Source organism: Lipotes vexillifer, unplaced genomic scaffold (genome assembly GCF_000442215.2).
Source record: "Lipotes vexillifer unplaced genomic scaffold, Lipotes_vexillifer_v1.1 scaffold1114, whole genome shotgun sequence".
In the NCBI taxonomy this organism is placed as follows: domain Eukaryota; kingdom Metazoa; phylum Chordata; class Mammalia; order Artiodactyla; family Lipotidae; genus Lipotes; species Lipotes vexillifer.
This window is the reverse complement of record NW_006779031.1, coordinates 3,835,695-3,859,776: the sequence shown is the minus strand read 5'-3', so window position 1 is coordinate 3,859,776 and position 24,082 is coordinate 3,835,695. Positions and strand designations below refer to the sequence as shown.

Here is a 24,082-nt window from a genome sequence, read left to right as displayed (position 1 = left end):
CAAGTGTCAGTCCTGTTGCTTATTTAAACACGCTTCAGATACGGTTGGATCCCCCATGTCAAGAGAGAGGTCTCCAGGCATCAGTGACCCTGTGACAATAGGAGGCCCCAGGGCTTCCTGCAACTCCCAGTCAGAAAACACTTGATGTCAAAATCCCTGACTGGATTAGACGTTGCATTAGATGTAGATGTGCTCTTGTGGGAGCCGTTCTGAATCCACACTGGACAAGATGGCACCGTTCACTGTGGGTTATTGTGAAGGAGGAAAGTTTTCAGCTCCATTTATTTGCAGGTGAACGCCTGTGTTGCAGCAGCTCTCCAAGGTTGTGGTCATTGTCAACTATTAACTTCTGGGCAAAAATTAACATGCAGAGAGTGGAGGGCAACACACAGCTAATCGCTAACTACCACTCATAGGCACTCTGGAGACACTCTCAACTTACTTTTACACAAGCAGAACTATGGGAACATTCTATTTTTGCCATGATATTTGCACTAACATTGTATCACAGCGGTCCTTCTAAGTCAGTAAATGTATTTCTGTACCCAAATGTATTTCACTAGGAATCCTAAATCTTTTGATCCAACCCTTCCACCTCCCACCCCACCCCCGTGGTCCCTGATATCTTACCATTTCACTGACTCTCCCCGCCTTCTTTTGCACCCTGCACCCTGCCAGAGGGAAAAATAGGCTTCCTGCCGCTGGTGTCTCCTTAATCAGATGCAGACATGGCTGGATGTTCTTTGCTGGGCTGCTGAGTCAGAAGCCTGGACGGCTCAGCTTCAGTCTTAGTGAAGCGGCTCAGGAAGGAAGTACTGAGAGAGACGGGTGCCTGGTGCCGTCGGTGGATGGGAGCTGATGGCAGCGAGAAGACCTGAGCCTTCTGAGAGGCAACCTGATTCCTGGGAAAGAGCATTGGCTGGAAGTCTGGAGGCCTGGGGTGGTCTCTGCTCTGTCACTAACTTGCCACCTGCTAACCCTCGTAAGTCATCCCCTTTCTTTGAGCCTCAGTTTCCCCGTTTCAGAAACCTTGAGGCTGGCCCCAGGAGACACGGTGGGAGAACTAGAGGGCTCCTGAGTCAGTCCCCATGAAGAAGACAGTCTCCTGTGAGGAGACCTAGGACATGGGTCAGGAGCAGAAGCGCTCATTTCAGAAACAGCCCCAGTGGGTTGTCGGAACGGACCACAGGAGGGATCAGGGAGGGACTGCCCTAGCCTGGGGTCAGAGCTGCAGCTTGGAGGAGAGAAGTTAGAAGCTGGGGGAGGAGGATAGGGAAGAGAGAACCCTGAACAAGCTAAGTCAAGAAGAAGGTTTAGGGTAGGGGTAGATTAGGGGCCCCAGGGAGAGGCTGTGCGGAAGGGTTTGGGGCATAGGAGCTGGGAGCCAGCCTATTGAAGTCCTGGACTCTGGAGGAAATACAGAGGGCAGTCTGAGATTGCAGTGAGGGAGGTAAGAAATGAGCTAGAACCACACAGACAGGTATCACATATTCAAGCATATCAGGCTGATTTCTGAAGAAAGATGGGTGCCGAAAATGTACACGCCTGTACAGCACTTGATCCCTGAGACCCTTCAACCTGGAACAAAGGGGATGTTTTTACTATAAAGGCTTCATAAGGAGATGCTCCACCTTAAGGGCACAACTGAAAAACCTGGGGTGCTGTGCAGAGCCCAGAACAAGGCTGTGGTCCCAAGAAAGCAGCCTCAAGAAGAGAAAGAGCCCCTGGTCTCCAGCTTCTGGGGCCTTGTACATGCTATTCCCTGTACCTGGAATGCCTTCTTCCCTCACTCAGAAAATTCCTTCAGGGCTCGGATGTCGTCTCTTCCAGGAACCTTCCTGGACCCGCTGGTGCTGTCACCTTCCTTCTCCTGCGTACACCCGCAACCCCCTGCACTCACTCTACTGAGGTGCTTCCCCAGTGCACTGTGGTTGACGCCATGCTTTTCTGTCTCCTTAACTAGCAGTCCTTTCTTTCTCATTTTGGCTCCCCAGACATAGCAGAGAGCCTAATGCTTGCTAAGTGCTGGGCAAATATTTGCTGAACAGACACTGACTGCTTGATATCAGGCACAAGGGCCCTCGTGCAGTCTTGCCATAGGAAACATCAAGGGGAAAACCCTTGGGAATTATACAGAAAGATACCATGGGGCTTGTGTCTTTTTGCTAGACACACAGCAGTAGGTGTTTAAATCATACAAGGGATGCAGTAGCATCTGAGAGCCCAGTTATGACTAGAATTTCTTCTAGAATTTCCTTCAAAGCAGGCTTCTCCTGCTGTTTGGTGGGGGTGGGGTGGGGGGAGCAGCAGGAAGTGAGGGCACAGAATCCTACCTCTTGGGCTTCCCTGGTGGCGCAGTGGTTGAGAATCTGCCTGCCAATGCAGACGACACAGGTTCAAGCCCTGGTCTGGGAAGATCCCACATGCCATGGAGCAACTGGGCCCGTGAGCCACAATTACTGAGCCTGCGCGTCTGGAGCCTGTGCTCCGCAACAATAGAGGCCGCGATAGTGAGAGGCCTGCGCCCCGCGATGAAGAGTGACCCCCACTTGCCACAACTAGAGAAAGCCCATGCACAGAAATGAAGACCCAACACAGCCATAAATAAATAAATAAATAAATAAATACATTGTGTATTAAAAAAAAAAAAAAAAAGAATCCTACCTCTAGACACAACTCTAGAGTTCTTTTCCTTAGACCTAGAGAAAGAGGAATCACTCATCCATTCTCCCTCAGATTCTAAGCCGTTGACTTTGCCTCAAGGACAACCTTCTCTTTCATGCCTTCTTTCCAGTGTCAGGCATGGAGCAGAGAGCCTTATGTAATTTTCTCATCTAATCCTCAGGCCAACCCTATGAAGCAAGAACTATTATTATCCCTGCTTTATAGACAAAGCAACCGAGGCACAAAGAGGTTCAATAATTTGCCTAAGATCCCACAACAAGTAGAGTAGTCTGAAACGTCTGCTACCAAAATCTGGCTATTTCCACCACCCTAATCTGCCTCTCAGAAGAATTGTTACACTCAAAGAATATCCCCTAGTCTGGTTAATGGTGTTATTATCTTCAAACGATTTTCTTAAATGATTATGTTCTATATTTATGGAAGATTTTAGCATCCAAGAGGACATGGATAGCAAGTGAGCACATGCAGAGATGATCAACATCGTTAGCCACTAGCGAAATGCAAATCAAAAGTACAATGAGACAATACTACAGACCTATTAGAATGGCTAAGATAAATAATACTGATGATACCAAGTGTTAGTGAGGATAAGGAGCAACTGGAACTCTTAGTCAAAACGATTCTTTGGTGATAGAAGGCAGAATAGTGGTTACCTTTGTGAGAAGTGGAGGTGATCGGAAGGAAACAAGAGGTGGGCTTCCAAGATACTATTAAAAATCTACAAGTCTACAATTTGGGTGATGATTACAATGGGTGTATTTACTTTATGAAAATTCCTTAAGCTTATGATTTGTGCACTTTTTCTGTATGTAAAAGTTTAGTTCCATAAGAAGTTTATTCTAGGGACTTCCCTGGCGGCGCAGTGGTTAAGACTCCGCGCTCCCAATGCAGGGGACGCAGATTCGATCCCTGGTCAGGGAACTAGGTCCCACATGCATGCCACAACTTAAAGTTTGCGGGCCACAACTAAGGAGCCCACGAGCTGCAACTAAGGAGCCCGCCTGCCACAGCTAAGACCCAGCACAACCAAATAAATACTTTTTTTAAGTTTGTTTTAAAAATTACAAAAGTAAAATATGCTCATTATAAAAATAATGCAGGGACTTCCTTGGTGGTCCAGTGGTTAAGACTCCATGCTTCCAATGCAGGGGATGGGGGTGCGATCCCTGGTTGGGGAACTAGGATCCCACATGCCACATGGTGTGGCCAAAAATTTTTTTTAATTTTTTAATAAATAAAAATAATGCAAAGGGCACAGAGGTATAGATTAAAAAGTAAAACTTGCTCCCCATAAACTCCATTGTATTGCCAGTGGTAACCACTGTTACCTGTGTTTCTGGTCTATTTGAACACATAAACAAATACAGCTTTTTTTCTTACACTAATGGAGAGTGGAGTCATGGTGCCTAAAAGTTAGAAACAAAGAGTAGACATTTGTCAAGAAAATTCACCCTGGAGACATGGGATGGAGGTAGGCAGCTAGAGGTTGAGGATTCTGATCATACTCTCAAAACTAATATCTGAAACCAGGCCAACACTCCAATTATCCCCATCCTCAACCACATTCATCCATGCTGGAGATGATTATCACCAACCCTCTCCTACCTTACTCCTCCTAAGCCTTTGGCATGTCAGAGTGAGTACAGCCGACTAGAAAGATAGCTGCAGAAGGAAAAGGGGTGGAAGATTCCAGACTAGAAAAGCCAAGGACAGTAGATAGACAATGAACATGGGGATTTGTCAGTGGGGTGCTAGAAGTCAGGATACAAAGTTGTGATAGGTGTATTCTCATCTAGGAAGCCTTCCTGGACATTCTCTCTATCCTACTTCCCTGCTGGGTAGATCCTCCTCCTTAACACTCCCACAGCATTCTGTCTTCACCTCTACTGTGGCACTTCTCACATTGTTTCATGGTTGTCTGCTCATGTACTGATTGGCTTCTCTAGACTGGGAGCTCCTGACAGGGTAGGGACTATCATTTTTATCTTTGTATCCCCAGCATCCAGCTCAGCACCTGGGCCACAGTAGGCACTTGGTGAATGTTAATTTGAGCAAATAAACTGATTGAAGGAAATGTCTCCTGAAAATGCTTCTTACCAATCTCATCTGCAAGTGTAGCATCTGGATGGAAGCAGCAGAGATCACATCATCTCTGGCTTTCTGCTGCAGACCTGCATGGAGAATCCCACATGGTGCAACCAAAATCGGCAAGGCCAGACAGGACTTTGCATTGGAAGCTTTAAAATGTAAGGCCTGGCTTTGAAGAGGGTGCATAATACAGACAATTTTCTATGCATTGATCTGACTAATGGAAAATAAACAATAGCTCTTATTTATTTTATTATTTTTTTAACATCTTTTGGAGTATAATTGCTTTAAAATGTTGTGTTACTTTCTGCTGTACAACAAAGTGAATCAGCTATATGTATACATATATCCCCATGTCCTCTCCATCCCACCCTCCCTATGCCACCCCTCTAGGTTGTCACAAAGCATTGAGCTGACCTCCCTGTGCTACGCAGCAGCTTCCCACAAGCCATCCATTTTACATTTGGTAGTGTATATATGTCAATACTACTCTCTCACTTCGTCCCAGCTTCCCCGTCCCCCCCAAGTCCTCATGTCCATTCTCTACATCTGCGTCTTTATTCCTGCTCTGCCACTAGGTCCATCAGTACCATTTTTTTAGATTCCATATATATGCGTTTGTTTTCCTCTTTCTTACTTTCTTCACTCTGTATGACAGACTCTTGGTCTGTCCACCTCACTACAAATAACTCAATTTCGCTCCTTTTTATGGCTGAGTAATATTCCATTGTATATATGTGCCACAGCAATAGCTTTTAAGTTACCTTCCTTTGACTGTGATGTGTTCAGGTTAACACGTTGATTGGTCAATGTTAAAAAGCATAAATAAATATATATATATATATATATATATATATATATATATATATATATATGTGTGTGATTTTTAGCCTTCCAGATCCCACAGATATGCCTGAAAAGAAACTTTAAAAAGTGAATAAGTATAACTAAATCACTTTGCTGTGCAACTGAAACTAACACAACATTGTAAATCAAATATACTCTAATATAAAATTAAAAAAATAAAAACAAGAAAAAGTGAATAAGGACTTCCTTGGTGGCACAGTGGTTAAGAATCCACCTGCCAATGTAGGGGACACAGGTTCGAGCCCTGGTCTGGGAAGATATCACGTGCTGCAGACCAGCAAAGCCCGTGCACCACAACTACTGAGCCTCTGCTCTAAAGCCTGCGAGCCACATCTACTGAGCCTGCATGCCACAACTACTGAAACCTGCACATCTAGAGCCCGTGCTCCACAATAAGAGAAACCACCGCAATGAGAAGCCTGCGCGCCGCAACAAAGAGTAGCCCCTGCTTGCCGCAACTGGAGAAAGCCCGCGCGTAGCAACGAAAACCCAATGCAGCTAAAAATAAATAAATAAATTTATATAAATAAATAAACAAATAAAAGCCCCAAATTCATGGGTCCAGCCCAGACCCCTACCCCCCAAACTCCAGACTCATACAAAGAAAAGTGAATAAGTATAGGGTTATTTGTTGCAACACTGTTTAATATCATATGACTGGAAACAACCTAAATGTTCATCAAGAGGAGGCTAGTTAAATTATGGTGTGTCATTCATACATGGAATACTACGCAGTTGTAAAAAAAAAAAGGGAGCACTGGGCTTCCCTGGTGGTGCAGTGGTTGAGAGTCCGCCTGCCGATGCAGGGGCCACGGGTTCGTGCCCTGGTCTGGGAAGATCCCACATGCCGCGGAGCGGCTGGGCCCGTGAACCATGGCTGCTGAGCCTGCGCGTCCGGAGCCTGTGCTCCGCAACGGGAGAGGCCGCAACAGTGAGAGGCCTGCGTACCGCAAAAAAAAAAAAAAAAAAAAAAAAAGGGAGCACTTTGCTGACGTAGAATAATCTCCAAGGGATAGTGCTAAATGAAAAAACAAAGATGTAGACAGTATATTGTATACTACTGTGTGTAAAAAAGAGTGTCAGAGAATATCTATGTATTTGCTTGAAGGTGCATAAAAGCATCTCTGGGAGGTACATAAGAAACTGACAACACTGGTTGCCAATGAAGAACTGGGAGGAAAAGGCAGAAGGAAGACTACATTGCACACTCTTTTCTGTCACTTACATATTTAACCACGTGAATGTATTACTCAGTCACAAATAAATGTAAACAGAATGAAATCACAGCAACAATGGGAAACAAGAAAAGGTGACATCAATGTGAAATAAATTTTGAGGGATACCAGGAAGCAAGAAACCCAATGAATTTGGGCTAACAGAGAAATCAGAGCAGAAAACATTGCAATTCAAGAAATCAGAAGTAAGGGTGGGTTCTCTCAAGGAGGCAGCAATCTCAGAGTTGGTAAATGCAGAGCAGGGGTGGGCAGGGAAGGAATCATTATGGCAACTCAATAAAGAGCTGCAGTGGAACAGCTAGGACAGGTGGACCCCTTTTCTCCCTCTCTCCCTTCCCCCATGGACCCTTTGTCAGCAGCAACATCGGGCCTTTGCCCTCAGGCTAAAGTTGCCGGAGGAGGACTCTAGGGAGTGTGCTGAGACCTCCACAACGAATAGGCAAAAGAAAACAAAAGGAAAACCAGCCTCAGTCAAGAGCGAAACGCTCTAAAGGGCTCCACCCCCAGAGAAAAGCCCTCCTTACTTTATCAGTTGTGGGGGTCCCGGCCTTCCTGCCTCTCAACCCACATAACCTAAAGGGAAACCTGCCTGTTGACAAGCTCTACCCACTTAAACAGAACCCACAGTCGGCCCTCCCATTCCGGGGAGAGGTTTGTGGGGGAAACAGATCAACGCAATTGTAGCGGAAACCCATGCCATCCACCCATAAAAGCTAACATAGATCTTCATTCATAAATATGACCAGACAACTAAGGGTCACCAGACATTTGAGGAAAACTATCAACACAAAGAAGAAGGACCAAAATAAACAAATGGAACTGACCCCAGAGGAAAGAGAGATAATTCAAGGAGTAGAAGAAAACGTAACACAAATATATTGTGATTTGTATCGCTTCTACCAGATTAGAGTATTTTACAACTTCCCCTTCTATCTCCTGAAAAGAAAACTTAGTAATTGGGCAAAGATTTACTAATTCCTTACAATGTGTCAGGAAGCAGGGATTCTGAGATTTGTAATTATCTTTCCTCTAGAAGCTAATGGTAGGGAAATCTGACAAGTCAGTTATGATGTGATGTATCAAAGTCTATGATAGATCAAGCACAGAAGAGGGCACCTTGTCAGCTGCAAGGGCATGTTTCACGGAGCGGGTATCTCTTCAACATTAGTGGATAAAAAAGGAGGGAGTCACGATGTTCATAGGGGAACAGCTTGAACAAACACAGCACATTTGGGGAAATAAGCTTAGCCGGACATGGGTGAGGCTCAAGTCTGAGCATGAGTGAGTGGTGGGGGATGAAGACAGAAAGGTGGGCAGGGGTCAAAACCTGTGCCATGCTTACAGTGGAAACACTATCCTCTAGGCTAGGGTTTTCCAGACATCTTCAGGGAAAAGAGTCCTTGAGAGGCCCTTTGTAGAGCAAAGAAAATGCTGATATATTTAACTCTTTCTTATGTACTGGAAATAACTTTCCTAGCAGAAACTCTGACTGTGTTCTAGGTTATCAATATAAAATCACAACCACAAGCCTAGTCACATCAGAATGTGTGCGATCCATTGTTTTTTTAGTTTTTTCCTTGATGCTTATTTGTTGCAGATCAATCATCAGCTAGAAGAAAATCAGTAGTAGAAAAGGGTGACAGAGATTTGAGAAAATTTTATGCAAGAAAAACTGGAAAATGTAACAAACAATTCAATCCCTTCACTTAATTCTTTCTGTGAACTAAGAAAAGGATAGTCAATATTTGACTTTAGCTGCAGGCAGTTCCCTGTACTCCCCAGGTCTACAGATTTCTTGGTAACCTAGTTTAAAAATCACTTCTGAATGCATTAGGCAACTGAAGATTTTTAAAGGGGACCCAGCACCAGGGCCGGGCCACTCCTTGTTGGGGGAGAGACACACAAAGGACATCTGATACAGAATCAGAAAGTAGAGCTAAAATGTGGACGCTGGAAAGGTAGCCAATGTTGCGGCAATCTAGAGGACCAGGCAGAAGAAAGATGGGAGAAAGAGGAGGCTTCAAGGATTACAGGACCATCAGGCTATTCCGGAGCTAATCCCATTCACATTGAACATGCCAGGAAGCTGCCAATCTGCTTCCCTGGGTCTAATGTATCGTCTTAGGGGGGTAAAATCGGGTTAGATAATATGGTCAGTTACAAGATTTAGAGTTAACATTCTTCTGGTGGTATGGAGGATGGATGGGGTGGGGCGGGAAGGGAAGCAAGGCAATCAATTAGGAACGTACAATTCAGTCATGCAGGAGAGAGGGGATGAGGGCCTAGACTGGAATGTTGCCCAGGGGGATAGAAGGGAGTGGTGGCAGTCGAGAAGCTTTGGGGATGAGGAAGCCACTGGGATTGGGGAGTAATCCGGGCAAGAGAGAGGAAGGAATCCTTGATGACTCCCAAGTCTCGGACAATTATGTGGGTGTAGTAGTACCATTCACTGAGATGGGGAGAGCCTGGAGGGAGGACAAGTCTGGGTTGGAAGTGGAGTGGGGAGATGAGTTAAGTTTGGGGCATGCCAAATATGGGGTGGTTTGGGGGTATCCAAGTGGACACATTCAGTGGTAGCTGCACTTACAAATCCACAGTTCAGGGCTGCAGTTATACATTTGAGGTTTATCACTATGAAGGTGATAGTGAAAACCATGAAAATGGATGGGAATCATCCAAGGCAAACATGTAGAATGAGAAGAGGGGAGGGGATGAGCATGAGGATGGGAGATACCAAAGTTTTAAGAGGTACAAGGGAAGAAAGAATCACACGAAGAAGGATTCTGAGAGGCAAGAGGGGAGAGTTTTCAGAAGGATGACAACAAAATAATAGGTCAACAGACTACTGGAAAGGTCACTGAAAATTAACTCTAAAAAGTATTCAGCCCAAGCGAGAGCGGCATGGACATATCTACACTACCAAACGTAAAATAGAGGGCTAGTGGGAAGCAGCCGCACAGCACAGGGAGGTCAGCTCGGTGCTTTGTGACCACCTAGAGGGGTGGGATACGGAGGGTGGGAGGGAGGGAGACGCAAGAGGGCGGAGATATGGAGATGTATGTATATGTACAGCTGATTCACTTTGTTATACAGCAGAAACTAACACACCATTGTAAAGCAACTATACTCCAATAAAGATGTTTAAAATAAAAAGAAATAAAAAGTATTCAGCCCCAACGATTGTGCTAATAATGGTGGAAACAGTTTCAGGGGGATATTGTAAGCAGAAGTCAGGAAGTGGAGGCAGAGAGATTGGACAATTCTCTCTTGAAGTTGGTCACGTGAACAAATGTGGCATTGTCGGCAACTCTGGTCCCTTCAGCGACCTCTCCCTCGGGGCTGGACTGATCTGATGGTCACAGGGTCCTTGCAGCTCTGGCATGCTGTCATGGTATGAAGCTGTTCCTGGAGAAGTCCTCGAGCCCCTTTTAGTTCTTGTGATAATTTTCCTTTAGTGGAACTAAGGTTCCTTGTCTAAGAACTGAAGCCTCTGACTTGACTGATCAAAGTTTATCACATGCATTGAAGCCACCTACTTGGCAGATGTAGTGAGATCTGTGCCCAGGACAGGATGCTGGGGCGTGGGAGGGGAAGACAGCAGGTGGTAACTATGCAGATAGCATGCCTATCAGAGGAGTTTGTTACATTTCCTATTTGTGTCTCAAAACAATCTTATAGGAATCACCAAAGCAATCTTATCATGGTTTCTAGACCAGGTTGGGATGTGGGGTAGGGATTTCCACAGCTACTTTTATTTCGAAGGCGATCTGATAAGACCATCAAAAGCCATTCAGAAATGCATAATTCTACACACTTCAATAATTCAGTTCGTTGTCATGACGCTGGGTGTTTTTGATGTTGTTCATTTGTTTTTTGCTAGTATGTAAGGAATTGGCAATTATTTGGAAAACTCATATCATAGGCTAAACAAATAGCATAAAACCCAAGGTGAGAGTGTTTTTCTACAGCTCAACGTGTTTCAACCATCTTTCATGCACACCTTTACTTGATTTCTTAACAACCTAGAGGATAAGCAAGGTGGGTACAACTGCGCATTTGGATATGAGGAAACTGAGGTCTGGAGACGGAAAGTGATAGGTTCGAGGTCCACAGCAATTTATTGGTACACCAAGGACTAGAATTCAGGTCTCTTAACTGCAGCCTATTTTCCCTAGTCCAAACGGATACATTGGCATCAACAATTATCTGATGGACTGGAACAGTGTAGACAGACAACTTGGCTAAATCAAGCTAATATTCCTACTTTAACTTCAATCCCAGAGTTTTGGCCTGAATTACCCCAAGACCCTACTTCTCTTGGCCTTGGAAAAGTGTATTTTTCTTGAATTATCTTTCCAGCTAAATTTTCTTTACTAATTGTCAGCACTCCTTTTTGCTTTATGCCATGTAGACTTGCCTTGAAAAGCCGCCGGGACTTCGTTGGGTTTAAAGATGAAAGAAATGTTAACAAGCAGTTAGCCAGTGGCAAGCCAGTCACAAAATCAATCCAAACTTTTGTTGATGTTTCTTTCTTTCCTCATCTATCAGGTTCCCGCTTTGTATTAGTAAGATTGAAATAATTCTATTGCTGGTGGATTCATTTGTCACTTTCCTTGAAACTGGTGAACCCCAAACGTTAGACAGCGATAGGAAAGTACTGCCATTGTCTGTTAAGAAGTCTATGACATTTCAAGGCAAGAATGAATGTATGGAAGAAGAAACTTGTTTCTTCTTTACTAACGAAAGGGAAAGCCTGGAAGTGAATGATATGGGTAGGTAAAAAAAAAAGAAAGAAAAAAAAAACAAAAAACCTTTACGTAACTTTTTTTGCTGGGAGAGAAGACTGCGAAGCACATTTTCCAGGAAGTGTGGGCTGCGACGATTGTGCGCTCTTAACTAATCCTGAGTAAGGTGGCCACTTTGACAGTCTTCTCATGCTGCCTCTGCCACCTTCTCGGTCAGAAGACATCATTTCAACTCGAACGCAGCATGATCGAAACATACAGCCAACCTTCTCCCCGCTCTGTGGCCACTGGACCACCTGTCAGTATGAAAATTTTTATGTATTTACTGACTGTTTTTCTTATCACCCAGATGATTGGGTCAGCGCTTTTTGCTGTGTATCTTCACAGAAGATTGGACAAGGTAAGGTGAACTGTAGGCCTTTATTAACTAAATTTGGGGTTCTTATAGATGTGTGGGTTGGTTGGTTTTAGTTCTACCCAAATGATGGACAATGGTAAGAACCCAAATAGATAAGTGGTCTTGTGGCATAGTGGTTGTGGTCTAGTTAGAGAGATGTTCTACTCTTTTCTCTGGTCAAGAACCTTGGCTCTGGAGTCAGACTGCTGGGTTCAAATATTGACTCGGTCCCCTACTAGTTCTGTGATCCCAGGCAAGTTATTTGCCATTTCTATGCCTCAGTTTCCACATTTGAGAAATGGGGATGTTAATAGTACCCACCTCATAGATTAAATTCAAGCTAAGACCAGAGCCAGGCACAAAGTAAGCACTACGTAGACATGAGCTATAATGATTTGCTAAGGTTTTGCTTAAAAAGTAAACTATTTTTTTTCTGATGGAGACAACTGGTTTTCTTCTAAATCTCCAACTAGACAAGGAGAGCATCAATCTGAGCTGGAAATGCATAGTTTCAGGTTAGCATAGACATGGGTAAGTCCCTGAAAGTGGCGTTCTCTGTATAATTCTTCAAATGCTGATTGTAGTTGCAAGCTGCTCAGTTTCCCTCTGAGATGTTTTATGTTCTTAAATAGTTGGACATACAGAACAAAAGAGTGGAGGAAGTTAGCAGGTTGTTCTGCATTCTTAAGAAAAATAACCATTAAGATTTATCCTGTTTCCATGAGTTTACCCACCTCCACTCATAAGCATTATTGGCTGTGTTGGAAAAATACCAACCATAGATGAAAAGGAGAAATTTGGTCCATTATTTGGCTCTTCCTAAAAGTCTAGATGTGGGAATTGTGGATGCACAGCATCTGGAGACTGCGTTTTCTCAGGGGTGTGCGAGTGGCCATTATTGGGATGCCAATCTTGAATTAAGACAAGGAGGTTTTCTATCAGGATAAGGTGGAGCTGGAACAATTGAGGCAATTCTTGGGTTACCCAAATTTTAGGGTTCACTGCTGAGAAAAGAGCAGGGCTCTGGGTCTGCTTGTTTGTTTGTGTTTGGCCTGCTGGGCTCTGCCAATCAAATGCCTGGACATAAGCCTAGCCTCTATAGGGCAAATACTGACCTGGGTAGATTCAAATTTACCCTGGCACTTGGATGTTCTCTTAATGACAGTGAAAGCCACTGGCTAGCTGGATCTTGTTTTGAATCTAAAAATGTAATCTGAATATAAGAAAATGGCACAGGTTAGTTGATTAAACAAGTGAATTCCATATATTTACTTATTCTAAGACATCGGAAAATAAAATATCTCATTACCTTTGGGAATGAAAGATGATTTCTTTAAAAATGAAAATGTTTTCTGCAAATACTAAACTTAAAAAGAGAGAGATGTAATTAGAACTCAAGTCATTGATACACATTGCAAATTACCTTCACCAAAGCACTGCAACACAAACACTAAAACCAAGTGGGCAAATTAGCTCAGCAGAAAACAATTTTATAGACTGTGTTTATAATGACCAATCATTACTGAAGCAATGGGAAATATGACCATTAGAGACTGTTGCTGCTACAATACACGGGAAAAAGTACACTTTGCGATGAAATTTCACTAGAATAGCTGTGATTTCTACCTAGCATTGCAGACCACATGACATTTTCTTTGCTGGCTTTTGTAGATTTTTTAAACTGCTAATACCAGATATCAGTAATCCAGTATACTAACTTGTTATTATGCCCCATTTATATCTGCAAAGTCCTCCTCATGTCGTTGAGGCCATGAAGTGATTGTACAGGCAGACAGAAGTACAATGTCTCATGTCCCTGTTATTTCATAAATAGATAGAAGATGAAAGGAATCTTCATGAAGATTTTGTGTTCATGAAAACGATACAGCGATGCAGCAAAGGAGAGGGGTCCTTATCATTACTGAACTGTGAGGAAATTAGAAGCCAGTTTGAAGACCTGGTCACGGTAAGGACCTCAGTTGTTGGGAAAAGTGTCATTGAAAAGTTTTGGTTGAGAAAACCTGCTAGGTTGGGACACTAAAACGTGACCATGTAAAATTTAAACATGTGTTATATATATACTATAGATACATATCGCCATACATATGTACATACATGTATATATGGGTATGTGTATCAAAAAAGCAAAAATGAAGCCAAAATCCTACGGTTAAAAGGGAAAGGAAAGTTGGAAGTGTGCTCGTTGATAGGGATGCCCTTAAGAAGAACAAAAGAGACTCTCTCTGGGGAAAATACACACTCTCATGGGCACATTCACACATGTACGTGAGCTCAGACATGCAGATGCCTCAGGAAAAAGGATGAAGTCTACCAAGTTTGTTTTTTGCACTTTCTTATCTTTCCATCCAAACCTTGATGCCTTCCCACTGTGGACCCAGGGTCTGGTCCCCATTTCCCAGGGAAGCGATAACCATTGGCCACTGCAGCGTTGGCAGGCCACAGGTTAAGGGTTTGCCTTTACTGGGGGCGGTGGGGGCTTCTGAACACTGATAGACTCTAACATATGAAGGAACGCTTCTCTCGTGATGGGATTTCAGGTGCCATGTAAGTGAAATCTTTTCCTTTTACTGTGAGGAGAGGTGTGGGCAATTGGCGGTGGACCGTCTCAGTACCGCTCGAACCAGACCCTGTATCATACCACCTGCTCATGGAGTCAGTCCCCTCTAGGGCCAATCAAGACCTGAGGCAGAAAGTCTGAAGCCTTCTTGCCCAACAGACTGGTGCCCAGCATCAAGTAACTGCAGTGGCCTATGATAGGTACCTAAAGCAAGAGTTTCTAGACCGTTTACTGAGGACATGCCCACAACATTAATTCCATCGCTGTAGACAAGGGGTCTAGGAGCTCTTTCTCCAGAAGAAGAACAGCAAGAAGGCTTTCTGCCTGTTTCCCCCTCAGAACACTGAGTCAAATACCTTGGGCCCTCAGGGGACTTGGGGGTCGTGACTAGGAGGCCGCATCCAGGCTGAGGGCAGTGCTGTGCCAGATGGGTGGGTATCTGGAGAAACCAACAGGAGTCAGCTCTCACATGTGGATAATGTGTAATTAACCTGGGAGTGAAGGACCTGAGAGCTTATTTCTGAGCTTATTCCTGTTCTCCTGTACTGTCCCCGGTGTGTCATTTAATCCAGTAGTGAGGACTCTGAAAGCTTATTCCTGGGTCACCTACGGGGATCAGAATGCAGCTCAAGTCTGTTGATGGCTTTTAGGTTCTTTACACTAATCTAGGTTTTAGAAAAAGACTCCTAACTCTATTTGCAAGGCCTGAAAACGATTTGAGTTTCTCTAGTTCTTCAAGGCTTCTGGCCAGTACTACAGGGTATTGGAAGGTGTTGCAAATTTAAATGGGAATAAAGCCACTTTGAGAACAATACTTAATAATCCAAGTAACATATTTAATGTGCTGGGCTGTGTGACCTTGGGAAAATGACTTCACCTCTCTGGGCCTCAATTTTCTCATCTATCCAATGAGAGGGCTGAGATGATCTGCCAGGGCACTACCAGCTCTGACATCCTGTAATTATGTGATCAGACTTCAGTTACCCCCAAGGGCAGTGAGAGTGGCTGTTGGTGTCTTCCCTCCCTCCCTCTTTCTTACTTAGAGTTTTACAGTTGTACTGCCAATTCCTCACAGCTGTATTTCAGGTTGGATATGTAAAGCTTCCCAAATCAGCTACCCAGGACAAAAGTAAGGAAGAAAGTCAGTTTGGCCTCTTCGCTTATGCTTGCATGAAAAAAGTGACAGCTCCCAAGTTTCATACTCTGGAAAGGCAGACCTTCTCAGGCATGTCCGCCAGGGCTCCTTCCATGCAACAGAGGAAGCCCCTTGCCTCCAGTGCTGCGGGGTGGAGTCCGAGTCAACGTCATCTGCACCAACGATGCGCACGACAATCAGACACAAAGTACTCCAGCTCCCCAGTCCTGTTCCAACGATTGACCCCCGTTGCAATATCCATCCCCCGAAACTTCTCATTCTAAAACAATATTTTGGACTTTTTTTTTTTAACCTAACAGGCCAACTACAAAATAACCCCCAAACTGGATTATTTATATTCTTAGCTAATGTTAGCAACCTTTCTTTCTGGGTCACAGTCTGATTGGTCCAGAGCAAACCAAGGCCTGAATCACAGGAAGGGGTCTTCGAAATCATCAGATCCAATTATCAACCCAGAGCTGCTGCTTCTCCCCACAGCCGCTACCCAGAGGTCACTCAATCTCTGTTTGAACACCTCTAGTGATGGGGAACTCATTATTTCCTGAGGCAGTTCGCACCAAGCTGTCACTCTGGGTGGAAGATGGGATTCAGGGCTGATGTTAGAGTAGATTAAGGCGGCATTTTAAATAGTATAATTACACATTAAAACTTTCTCCCTCCCCCCAGCTCCCTGCTAGAATGATCAGTTCCGTGACTGTCTGCTCTCCAATGCCTGAGGTGTCTTTGATAAGGTCAAAGCATCTCCCTTTCGAGTTAAAGGTCAAGCTATCCAACCCTGCCACATGGAGTTCCCAGTAAGAGAGAAATAACTAATTCCAGATTTTCTGAAAGTCAACTTTCAGAAGTCTTTCAGTTGAGGTGGGGAGTGAAGCAAGAGGGATAAAAAGGCTCTGGGGAGTGTGGCTGGGGCAGAGTTCACAGAAAGGCAAGGCCGGGCGCATAAAGGGCAAATTTTGCTGACTTCACATTTTCATGTTGGCCAAAAGCCCTGACACCAATGCAACCACCTAGCCTAAAAGTATCTCACCCTCGATCACCACACTCCATCTTTTGAAAAGACACGAAATATTCATTTGTTTGCTTGGTATCTCACAAACATTTTCCTGTTGCAGCACTTTCACACTTGCCACACTTCAGCTCAAGTGGAAAAAGTTGAAACTCTGGGCCCCGTGAGAGTTTTGAGGCGCGGGCTCCTGGTTAGGCTCCGTGACTTACATCCTCACATCTGGCACTCGAGCCGACCGTACAAGGAGCCCCTCAGCAGTAACAACACTAATACCTTCTTGGGGAGGAACGAAAAGGAAGGGCGCTGTAGAAAATTGATTCCAGGAACTGGAAGGCACACAGGACTTTGATTATCAGAAGATGTGAAAATACTATTGCCTTCCTTATCTGTATTCAGAGTACAGCGTTAAGCCCAGCCTCAGAACGTGATCTCAGTTTCTACTGTCGGCTTCAGCCTCAGATTCCTGGGGTGACCTCATGCCTGCCCGTTAAGCCCACCGCGCCTTTTATTCAGTATCTTTAAATCTTTAAAACGGCAACAGCAGCCTTTATTACCTTCCAATCTGTGTAGATGGCACTCTCTGCTAGCTTCTTTAAGTGCCTCTAGCCTTCCGGCAGTTGCTAATGAGAAGAAACCCCTTAAGAGGTGCTGCGTTTGGCTTGGAACATCAGCCGCATTGGGAGATTACCTGAGTTTCCTATACGCTGATGATTCTAAGTAAGAACGGGCCACACAAGGCAACCAGCAACAAGAGAATCTCTTCAGCCCATTGACAGGGACAACAAAATTTTTTTTAAAAAGTCTGAGGATCTTTTCATAGTCTGGGATTTCTTCCCAAGGTCAAACTTACTATTTCCATTTCCTAAGAGATTTCAGACCAATTTTATTCTAATAGATACACACCATGGTTGATGTTAATAATATTCTATGTACCAGTTCCCAGGGTAGAAACTGCTCCCCATTCAGCATTATTTTTCAACACTCGTCAAAGCTAGGGAGGTTGGGGTCATAGGAGGGGTCAGGATGGCAGTCATTGGTCTGGAGAGAGCACTGGAAGATAATGAAGCCCAGATTCTGTTTCCAGGTTCACCCCTGGGCTTTCTGGGCTGTCAGCTCATCTGTCAGAGCCATGAGCTCCTAATCGGTAGGATGGAATTAATGACAGGACCTGAGTCTATATCATAATCTTCACCAGAAACAGGCAACGGAGTAATGGCAGGTGCCAAATGAATGAAACCTCCCTCTAAAGCCCCCGCCAGAGTTCCTGTCAAAATGACCTTTTGCCATGATTCTTATTTTAGGGCATAATGCAAAGCAAAGAAGTGAAGAAGAAAGAAAAAAACTTTGAAATGCACAAAGGTAGGTTGCCCTTTGCCATTTCTACGAATACTTAAAAACTAAAAGGAAGCTTTAGGCCGATCATACTGAACAACCCAGTGTTGGATCAGGGAACTTGGTAGCCCTGGAAATAAAACAGGAACACAATTGCCAAATCAACACCTTCTCTGGTGCCTGTGATTTAGAAAGGAGTTGTATGGACATATTTATAGGGAAGGCTGTGTTCCTTTAGTGCTGACGATACCAAGTATGAAGAAATCACATTATTTTCAACACCTTAATCAAAGCAACCATACAGCCTAGTACCACCTACAGAGGATAAGATGACAAGACGGTCAGCGTTTGGTAGCGGTGTCATTCATCACTCAACGATAACTGTTTTTTCATGGGGAAACATGGCCGGGGGAGCCTCGGAGACCCAGGAGTGATTCAGTGTGACAGCGCTGTTCTTTGTCCTGTTCTTGATGTCAGAGCATTCAAACATCCCAGGGTTGGAAGGGACCTTGACGGTTCTCAAATCCTGCACCATCCCCAGATCACGAGTCTCCTTCATAACAGCACTGACCATTGACTGTCTGATCAAACATGCCTAGACACCTTCTAGCTCGTAAAGCAGCCTGGGCCATCTTTGAAAAGCCCTGATAATTATAATAATAAGATTATACTCGAGAGAAGGGTTTTCTCCTCTGGCGTTGAAATTTGTTCTTATAATCTCCACTAACTGAAGCGAGTTCTGCTCTTTGGAGCCATACTAAACGAAGTATATAATTCCTCTCCTACACAGCAGCTGTCCATATGTTGAAAACAACAGTCATGGCCCCTGAGCCTTTTCTTCTGCAGGGTAAACCTTCTCAGTGTCTCCCACTCTGTTTCTCCTATGACCCTTTCCAGGCTTTTTCTTGTCCTCGTTTAGGTCCTTTTCTGGACACACTAACTTTCTCTGTTCTTTTTAGAATGTAGCACCCCAAACCAAATACAATAATGCCTGGAGTGACCCGAGCAGCTGAGTTTGGGGAAAATGGAGTGTTGGTAGATGGGTGTTGTTAGACAAACTGCTACATCACAAAGTCAGTGTAAAAGATGGTATGGCTTGTGTAAATTTAATACACACAAAGAAATACATACATACATACAGAGATACAGATACTGTTTTCTGAGGCAAAGAGCTTGCTTTAACCATTGGTCTGGATGCAAAGGGTCACCTGATTTCCATGAAGGCTTTGCTTTCAGAATGACTGTAAAATATGTTGAGTGGTACCATGTTGTCTGTTAACTGCTGTGAAATTTGAGGAAACAGTTCATGTGGGTGCTGCCTAGCAGTCTTTGGGAAAATGATACACTTAACAAAGCTGGTCATTTAGGTCATGCAGCTTGACTCATTATTCATAGGACACCTACAAAGTGTCCGGCTCCAGGCTCATTACTGGAAAAAAAAAAAAAAAACAATTTCCACACCCATGTCTGCACTTAGGAGATTCAGCACGTGTAATTAAGGAGCAAACCTTTTACATGAGTAACCATTAGAGGTAGATATAACACTGTGGCCAGTGCTTGACCAAATCAGACACCATAAGCATTTTACTAGCTAAGTGTGCAGACACGACCTTTGGGCCCACTAAGATGACCAATGGATGGGAGTTGTTCTTAAAATCAAGATTCAAAATGTGTTTAATGAAGATCATTTTCTTTAGCCTGTGTCAGTCTATGTAAAGCGGAGTCAAGTACTGAATGACGATTGGAAGAATGGGCTCGGTGTAAATAGCCAACTCAGTTGTTCAGATTTTAGAAACCAACATTTCCCTCTGGTTTCAAGGGATTTCAAGGCCATCTCATCCTTCCTTTCACATAACCTATTTAAGTACAGTCTCTATGACCCAGCTGCAGAACTAGGCCAAATCGTTCTGTGGCCATTTTTGTGTTTCTTTGGCCTGACAGTTGGTCTTTGGTTTCATCTCAGGTGATCAGGATCCTCAAATCGCAGCACATGTCATCAGTGAAGCCAGTAGTAAAACAGCATCTGGTAAGTCCGGAGCATCTGAGCATCAGCCACCCGAGGGGGAAGGCCAGGAGGCTAAAGCAAGGCAGCCTAACAATTAGGCTCCTGTCTTCCTCTGGGGGCCAATTTACAAAGCTACCCAGACATGCCTCATGCACTTGCCTTTGCCTTCAAAGTAGGCTCAAATGCCCAGATGGGACTTGAAGGGACAAAAGGAGGTGAGAAGCAATCCCGATGTTCTCATTAGGTTCTTGCTCTGTGGCTGATTCTAAATGATGAATTACTGGGTGGAGGGACCATTATTCTGATAACACAGAAGAGATGGCACGTAGCGACCTGCTAACTGGGAGCATCCCTCGTCCTAACCCCTCTTCACTGTATGCAAATGGGCCTCAAGGGGTATTTCCTGCCATCTGCCAATCCCTGTATGATTAACCCCAGCTTCACTGGGGCCAACCTCAGGGAAATTAAAGGTAAAATCATTCTGCAAAGATCAATAGGTGCCAGGATGTTAGATTTTCCAATGAAGTAACAACAGACGACATACTGTAATCTTTTCAACTCTCAGTGATTTTCTTTCCGTATACGTTCTGCCATGATTCTAGCCCTTAGATTTTTTTCCCCCAAATCTGTACCTCACGATAGCTGGTGTTGGACAATATGGCACATCTGATAAATGGATGGAAACATGCACACTAGCATAAAATCCCCTATCTACATAAATGCAGGCCAAGAGCATCAGAGCAGTCTTTGAAAACTTTAACACAGCACTCTGGAATGGAGTTCTAAGCAGTGTGTGTGTGTGTGTGTGTGTGCACGCGCGTGCGTGTGCATGTGTGTAAGAGAGAGACACAGATATATAGAGAGACACACAGAGAGAGAGGAAAGGAGATAGGACCTCATCTTGGAGGTGGCTTGGGCTTCTCAGTGGGCATAATGCATACGTAGTTATCCTGGATCATGGTACAGGAGTAACGAGCACTGGATAGAAAGTTGTTGAACACTGAGATTTAAGAACCATGACTACCACTTGCTGGGTGACCTTGGGCAAGTCCCTCTACCTTCGCAGCAGTTTCCTGTCTCACTTCACAGGGTGACTCTGAGCATCAAATCAGCTAATATAGAAGCAAGTTATTCTGTCAAGTGCTATACAAACGTAAGGTGTCATTCCTTAGCTGCTTCACTGCAGTTTAGCTGTCAGAAGAGCAACATAAAGCCCTTTTTAATAACACTTACCCCACAATATTTAATAATTCTGCCAAGTACACCTTCCTCATAAAATACACTTATGGGAGAATATCACAACCATATCTGGTATGTCCAGGGTGGTCATCCACATGACACAGTCTCATCCAGATTGGATGGATGCCAGCAACAGAGACACCTCCTAGAAGAATAGCTTGCCTTGCATAGATTTCACAGTGCTCACATATCCTGCCGAAAGGCCCATGATGGCTGTTGGTCCTAGCATGGTTGACAGTCCGCATCACAGTAGGTCTGCAGGGGATCAGGTGAGAAGAAAGTCACATTTCTTACCCCACAAGCCTCTCAGATCTACTTGGTCACGCTGCTCCAAACTTGACCTACATCTCACAGCAAGGATGAAAATTAGGTAAGGACTTACAAAGATAAACTTTGTGGACTCAAAGATAGGGAACCTGCCCGTGTTTTCTCAATCAGATGGTCCAAAAGCGAAAACACCATAATGAAGCATTTCTAGAGTGATCTGGAGGCCCAAGAAATGTCAGGCATTGCAGGATGCCTTTCCTAATTACTAAAGGATGAGTCTAAACAGGTGGGGTCTTGCACCCTGATAGGCCTAAGAGCACCAAATAGGAGTTCAAAAGAAAGCTCAAGGAAGCAAATGCATCGATACTTTCACTTCTCCCCACCCTCCACCCCCGGCAGTCTAGCTGTCTGTGGGGGCTGAGATTTGAAATCGGCTGCACACACTACTTTGAACGCAGTCAACATCTCAGGCGAGAAAAATGGCACATTGTCGGTGGGTACTTCGGCTTAGCCACAAGAATACAGGCACTTTCAAGTTGGTGGCGCCCACTACAATGGGAGATCAAAACACACAGTGAAATGACAGGTTTATTTTCATACTTCCTTGCCTAATTTTAGTCCCTGCTGTGGGAGGCGGATCGGGTTTGCAAGAGCATGATCAGGTAAGAAGAAATGGGGTCTTTGTGCTGGGGCTGAGCAAGAGAGATCGGCAAGTCTTCGACTTTGGAAAATTCAAGGAAAGCAAGATACGAGTTAGTATTAGCAAGGACTTTGAGTACTTTGGCAGGTGTAATTTATGACCTGGGATTTCTAAGTCATTCACATTCTTTTAAGTTCAAGGGCAAATTGGCTTTAAGAGCTCTTAACGGGAGAAGGAAACTCACTGTGCTCTGTTACTTGAGTTAATCTTCACAAGCCTCTGAAATAGGCTGTAATATTAGCCCCGTGTTACAGGTAAGGAACTGAGAGGCTCAGGGAGATTGACTTGCCCAAGCTTAAATAAGGCCTGGATGGGAACCCAGCTCCGTCTGACCGTGCAACCCATGCTGATTGATTGGAACCCATGCTGATTGGTCAGCCGTGGCTCCTCCATAGACTGAGGGCTGGATGGGTCTTTCAGAATCCCTGACGACCCAAACTTCCACTCCTATGTGAAGCCAGTATCCAACACGAAACCATATTGTCTTTAGAATCTGAATCATGTACGCTCCACCTGACCACGGATTTTTCCCCTCTCCATTACAGTTCTCCAGTGGGCCCCCAAAGGATACTACACCCTAAGCACCAACTTGGTAACCCTCGAAAACGGGAAACAGCTGGCCGTGAAAAGACAAGGGCTCTATTACATCTACGCCCAAGTCACCTTCTGTTCCAATCGGGAAACTTCGAGTCAAGCTCCATTTATAGCCAGCCTCTGCCTAAAGTCCCCAGGTGGATCGGAGAGAATCTTACTGAGAGCTGCAAATACCCACAGTTCCTCCAAACCGTGCGGGCAGCAATCCATTCACTTGGGAGGAGTCTTTGAATTGCAACCGGGTGCTTCGGTGTTTGTCAACGTGACTGATCCAAGCCAAGTGAGCCACGGGACTGGCTTCACGTCGTTTGGCTTACTCAAGCTCTGAACGGTGTAAGCTGGCAGGTTGCGGCTGGGCCGACGCTGGCGGTCTTCACAATCCAGCAAAGCACTTAAGACCGCCCCACCGCAGCCCGTTGGACTGCCTATTTATAACCCTAGGATCCTCCTCATGGAGAACTATTTATTATACATCCCGAGGCATATAGGGCTGCAATGAGTGAATTACTGGGCGGAGGAAACCCCTGTTCCATAAGAGCTTATATTCTGAAGCAGCAACCCCACTGATGCAGACATCCAGAGAGTCCTATGAAAAGACAAAGCCATTACACACAGCTCGAATTCTGAGTAAACAGCAGAAAATTAGCCAAGTTTAGTTTTGTTTCTTTGCGTGCAGTGTCCTTCAGTGGAGAATGTATTTGATTTCTCAGTGAAGATGCCGGAGGGAAACGCGGAGCCTCAGCTCACATTCAATTATGGTGGATTCTGGGTCCCTGCGGCCACGGTGGAGGTGGGGCAGACTTTAGAAAGTATAATGCAGTGGAGAACCGAAAACCCTGCTCCCCGGCAGTCACCCTGACACTCATTCGCATCCTTTTTTTCTCTCCCACACACACACACACACACACACACACACACACACACACACACACACACACACACACAGTCAGGCTGTTGCTAATCAAGTATCTTATTTCAACCCTGTTCCTATCTCCACCACTGTTGATGGGGTAGGCAGGCAGAGGGGGCAGCTCTGAGGCTGCCCACTCCTTCCAGAGAAATGACTGGATTTAAAGGAAATCTATTGTATCTACCTGCAGTCCCCATTGTTTCCAGAGTGAACTGGTGATTATCTTGTTATTTATTTTTTGAATAATAAAGATCTCTTAACATTATTGTGGTTATTTA

The 24,082-nt window shown here is 44.5% G+C and overlaps 1 protein-coding gene across 2 annotated transcripts; it reads left to right on the top strand.

Annotated features, from left to right (window-relative positions):
- Positions 1-11,806: 11,806 nt before the first annotated feature.
- Positions 11,807-23,402, top strand: CD40LG (CD40 ligand). Of its 2 annotated transcripts, XM_007452083.1 has the most exons (5): positions 11,807-12,020; positions 13,852-13,983; positions 18,059-18,116; positions 20,053-20,115; positions 22,846-23,402. In XM_007452083.1, exons 1-5 carry the CDS (start codon positions 11,865-11,867, stop codon positions 23,220-23,222), a joined length of 786 nt encoding a protein of 261 aa, XP_007452145.1. In that variant the 5' UTR covers positions 11,807-11,864; the 3' UTR covers positions 23,223-23,402. The 2 variants fall into 2 exon arrangements, with proteins under 2 accessions (XP_007452145.1, XP_007452146.1); XM_007452084.1 differs by lacking the exon at positions 20,053-20,115 and having other exon boundaries at positions 11,865-12,020; positions 22,846-23,222.
- The last annotated feature ends 680 nt before the right edge of the window (positions 23,403-24,082 follow it).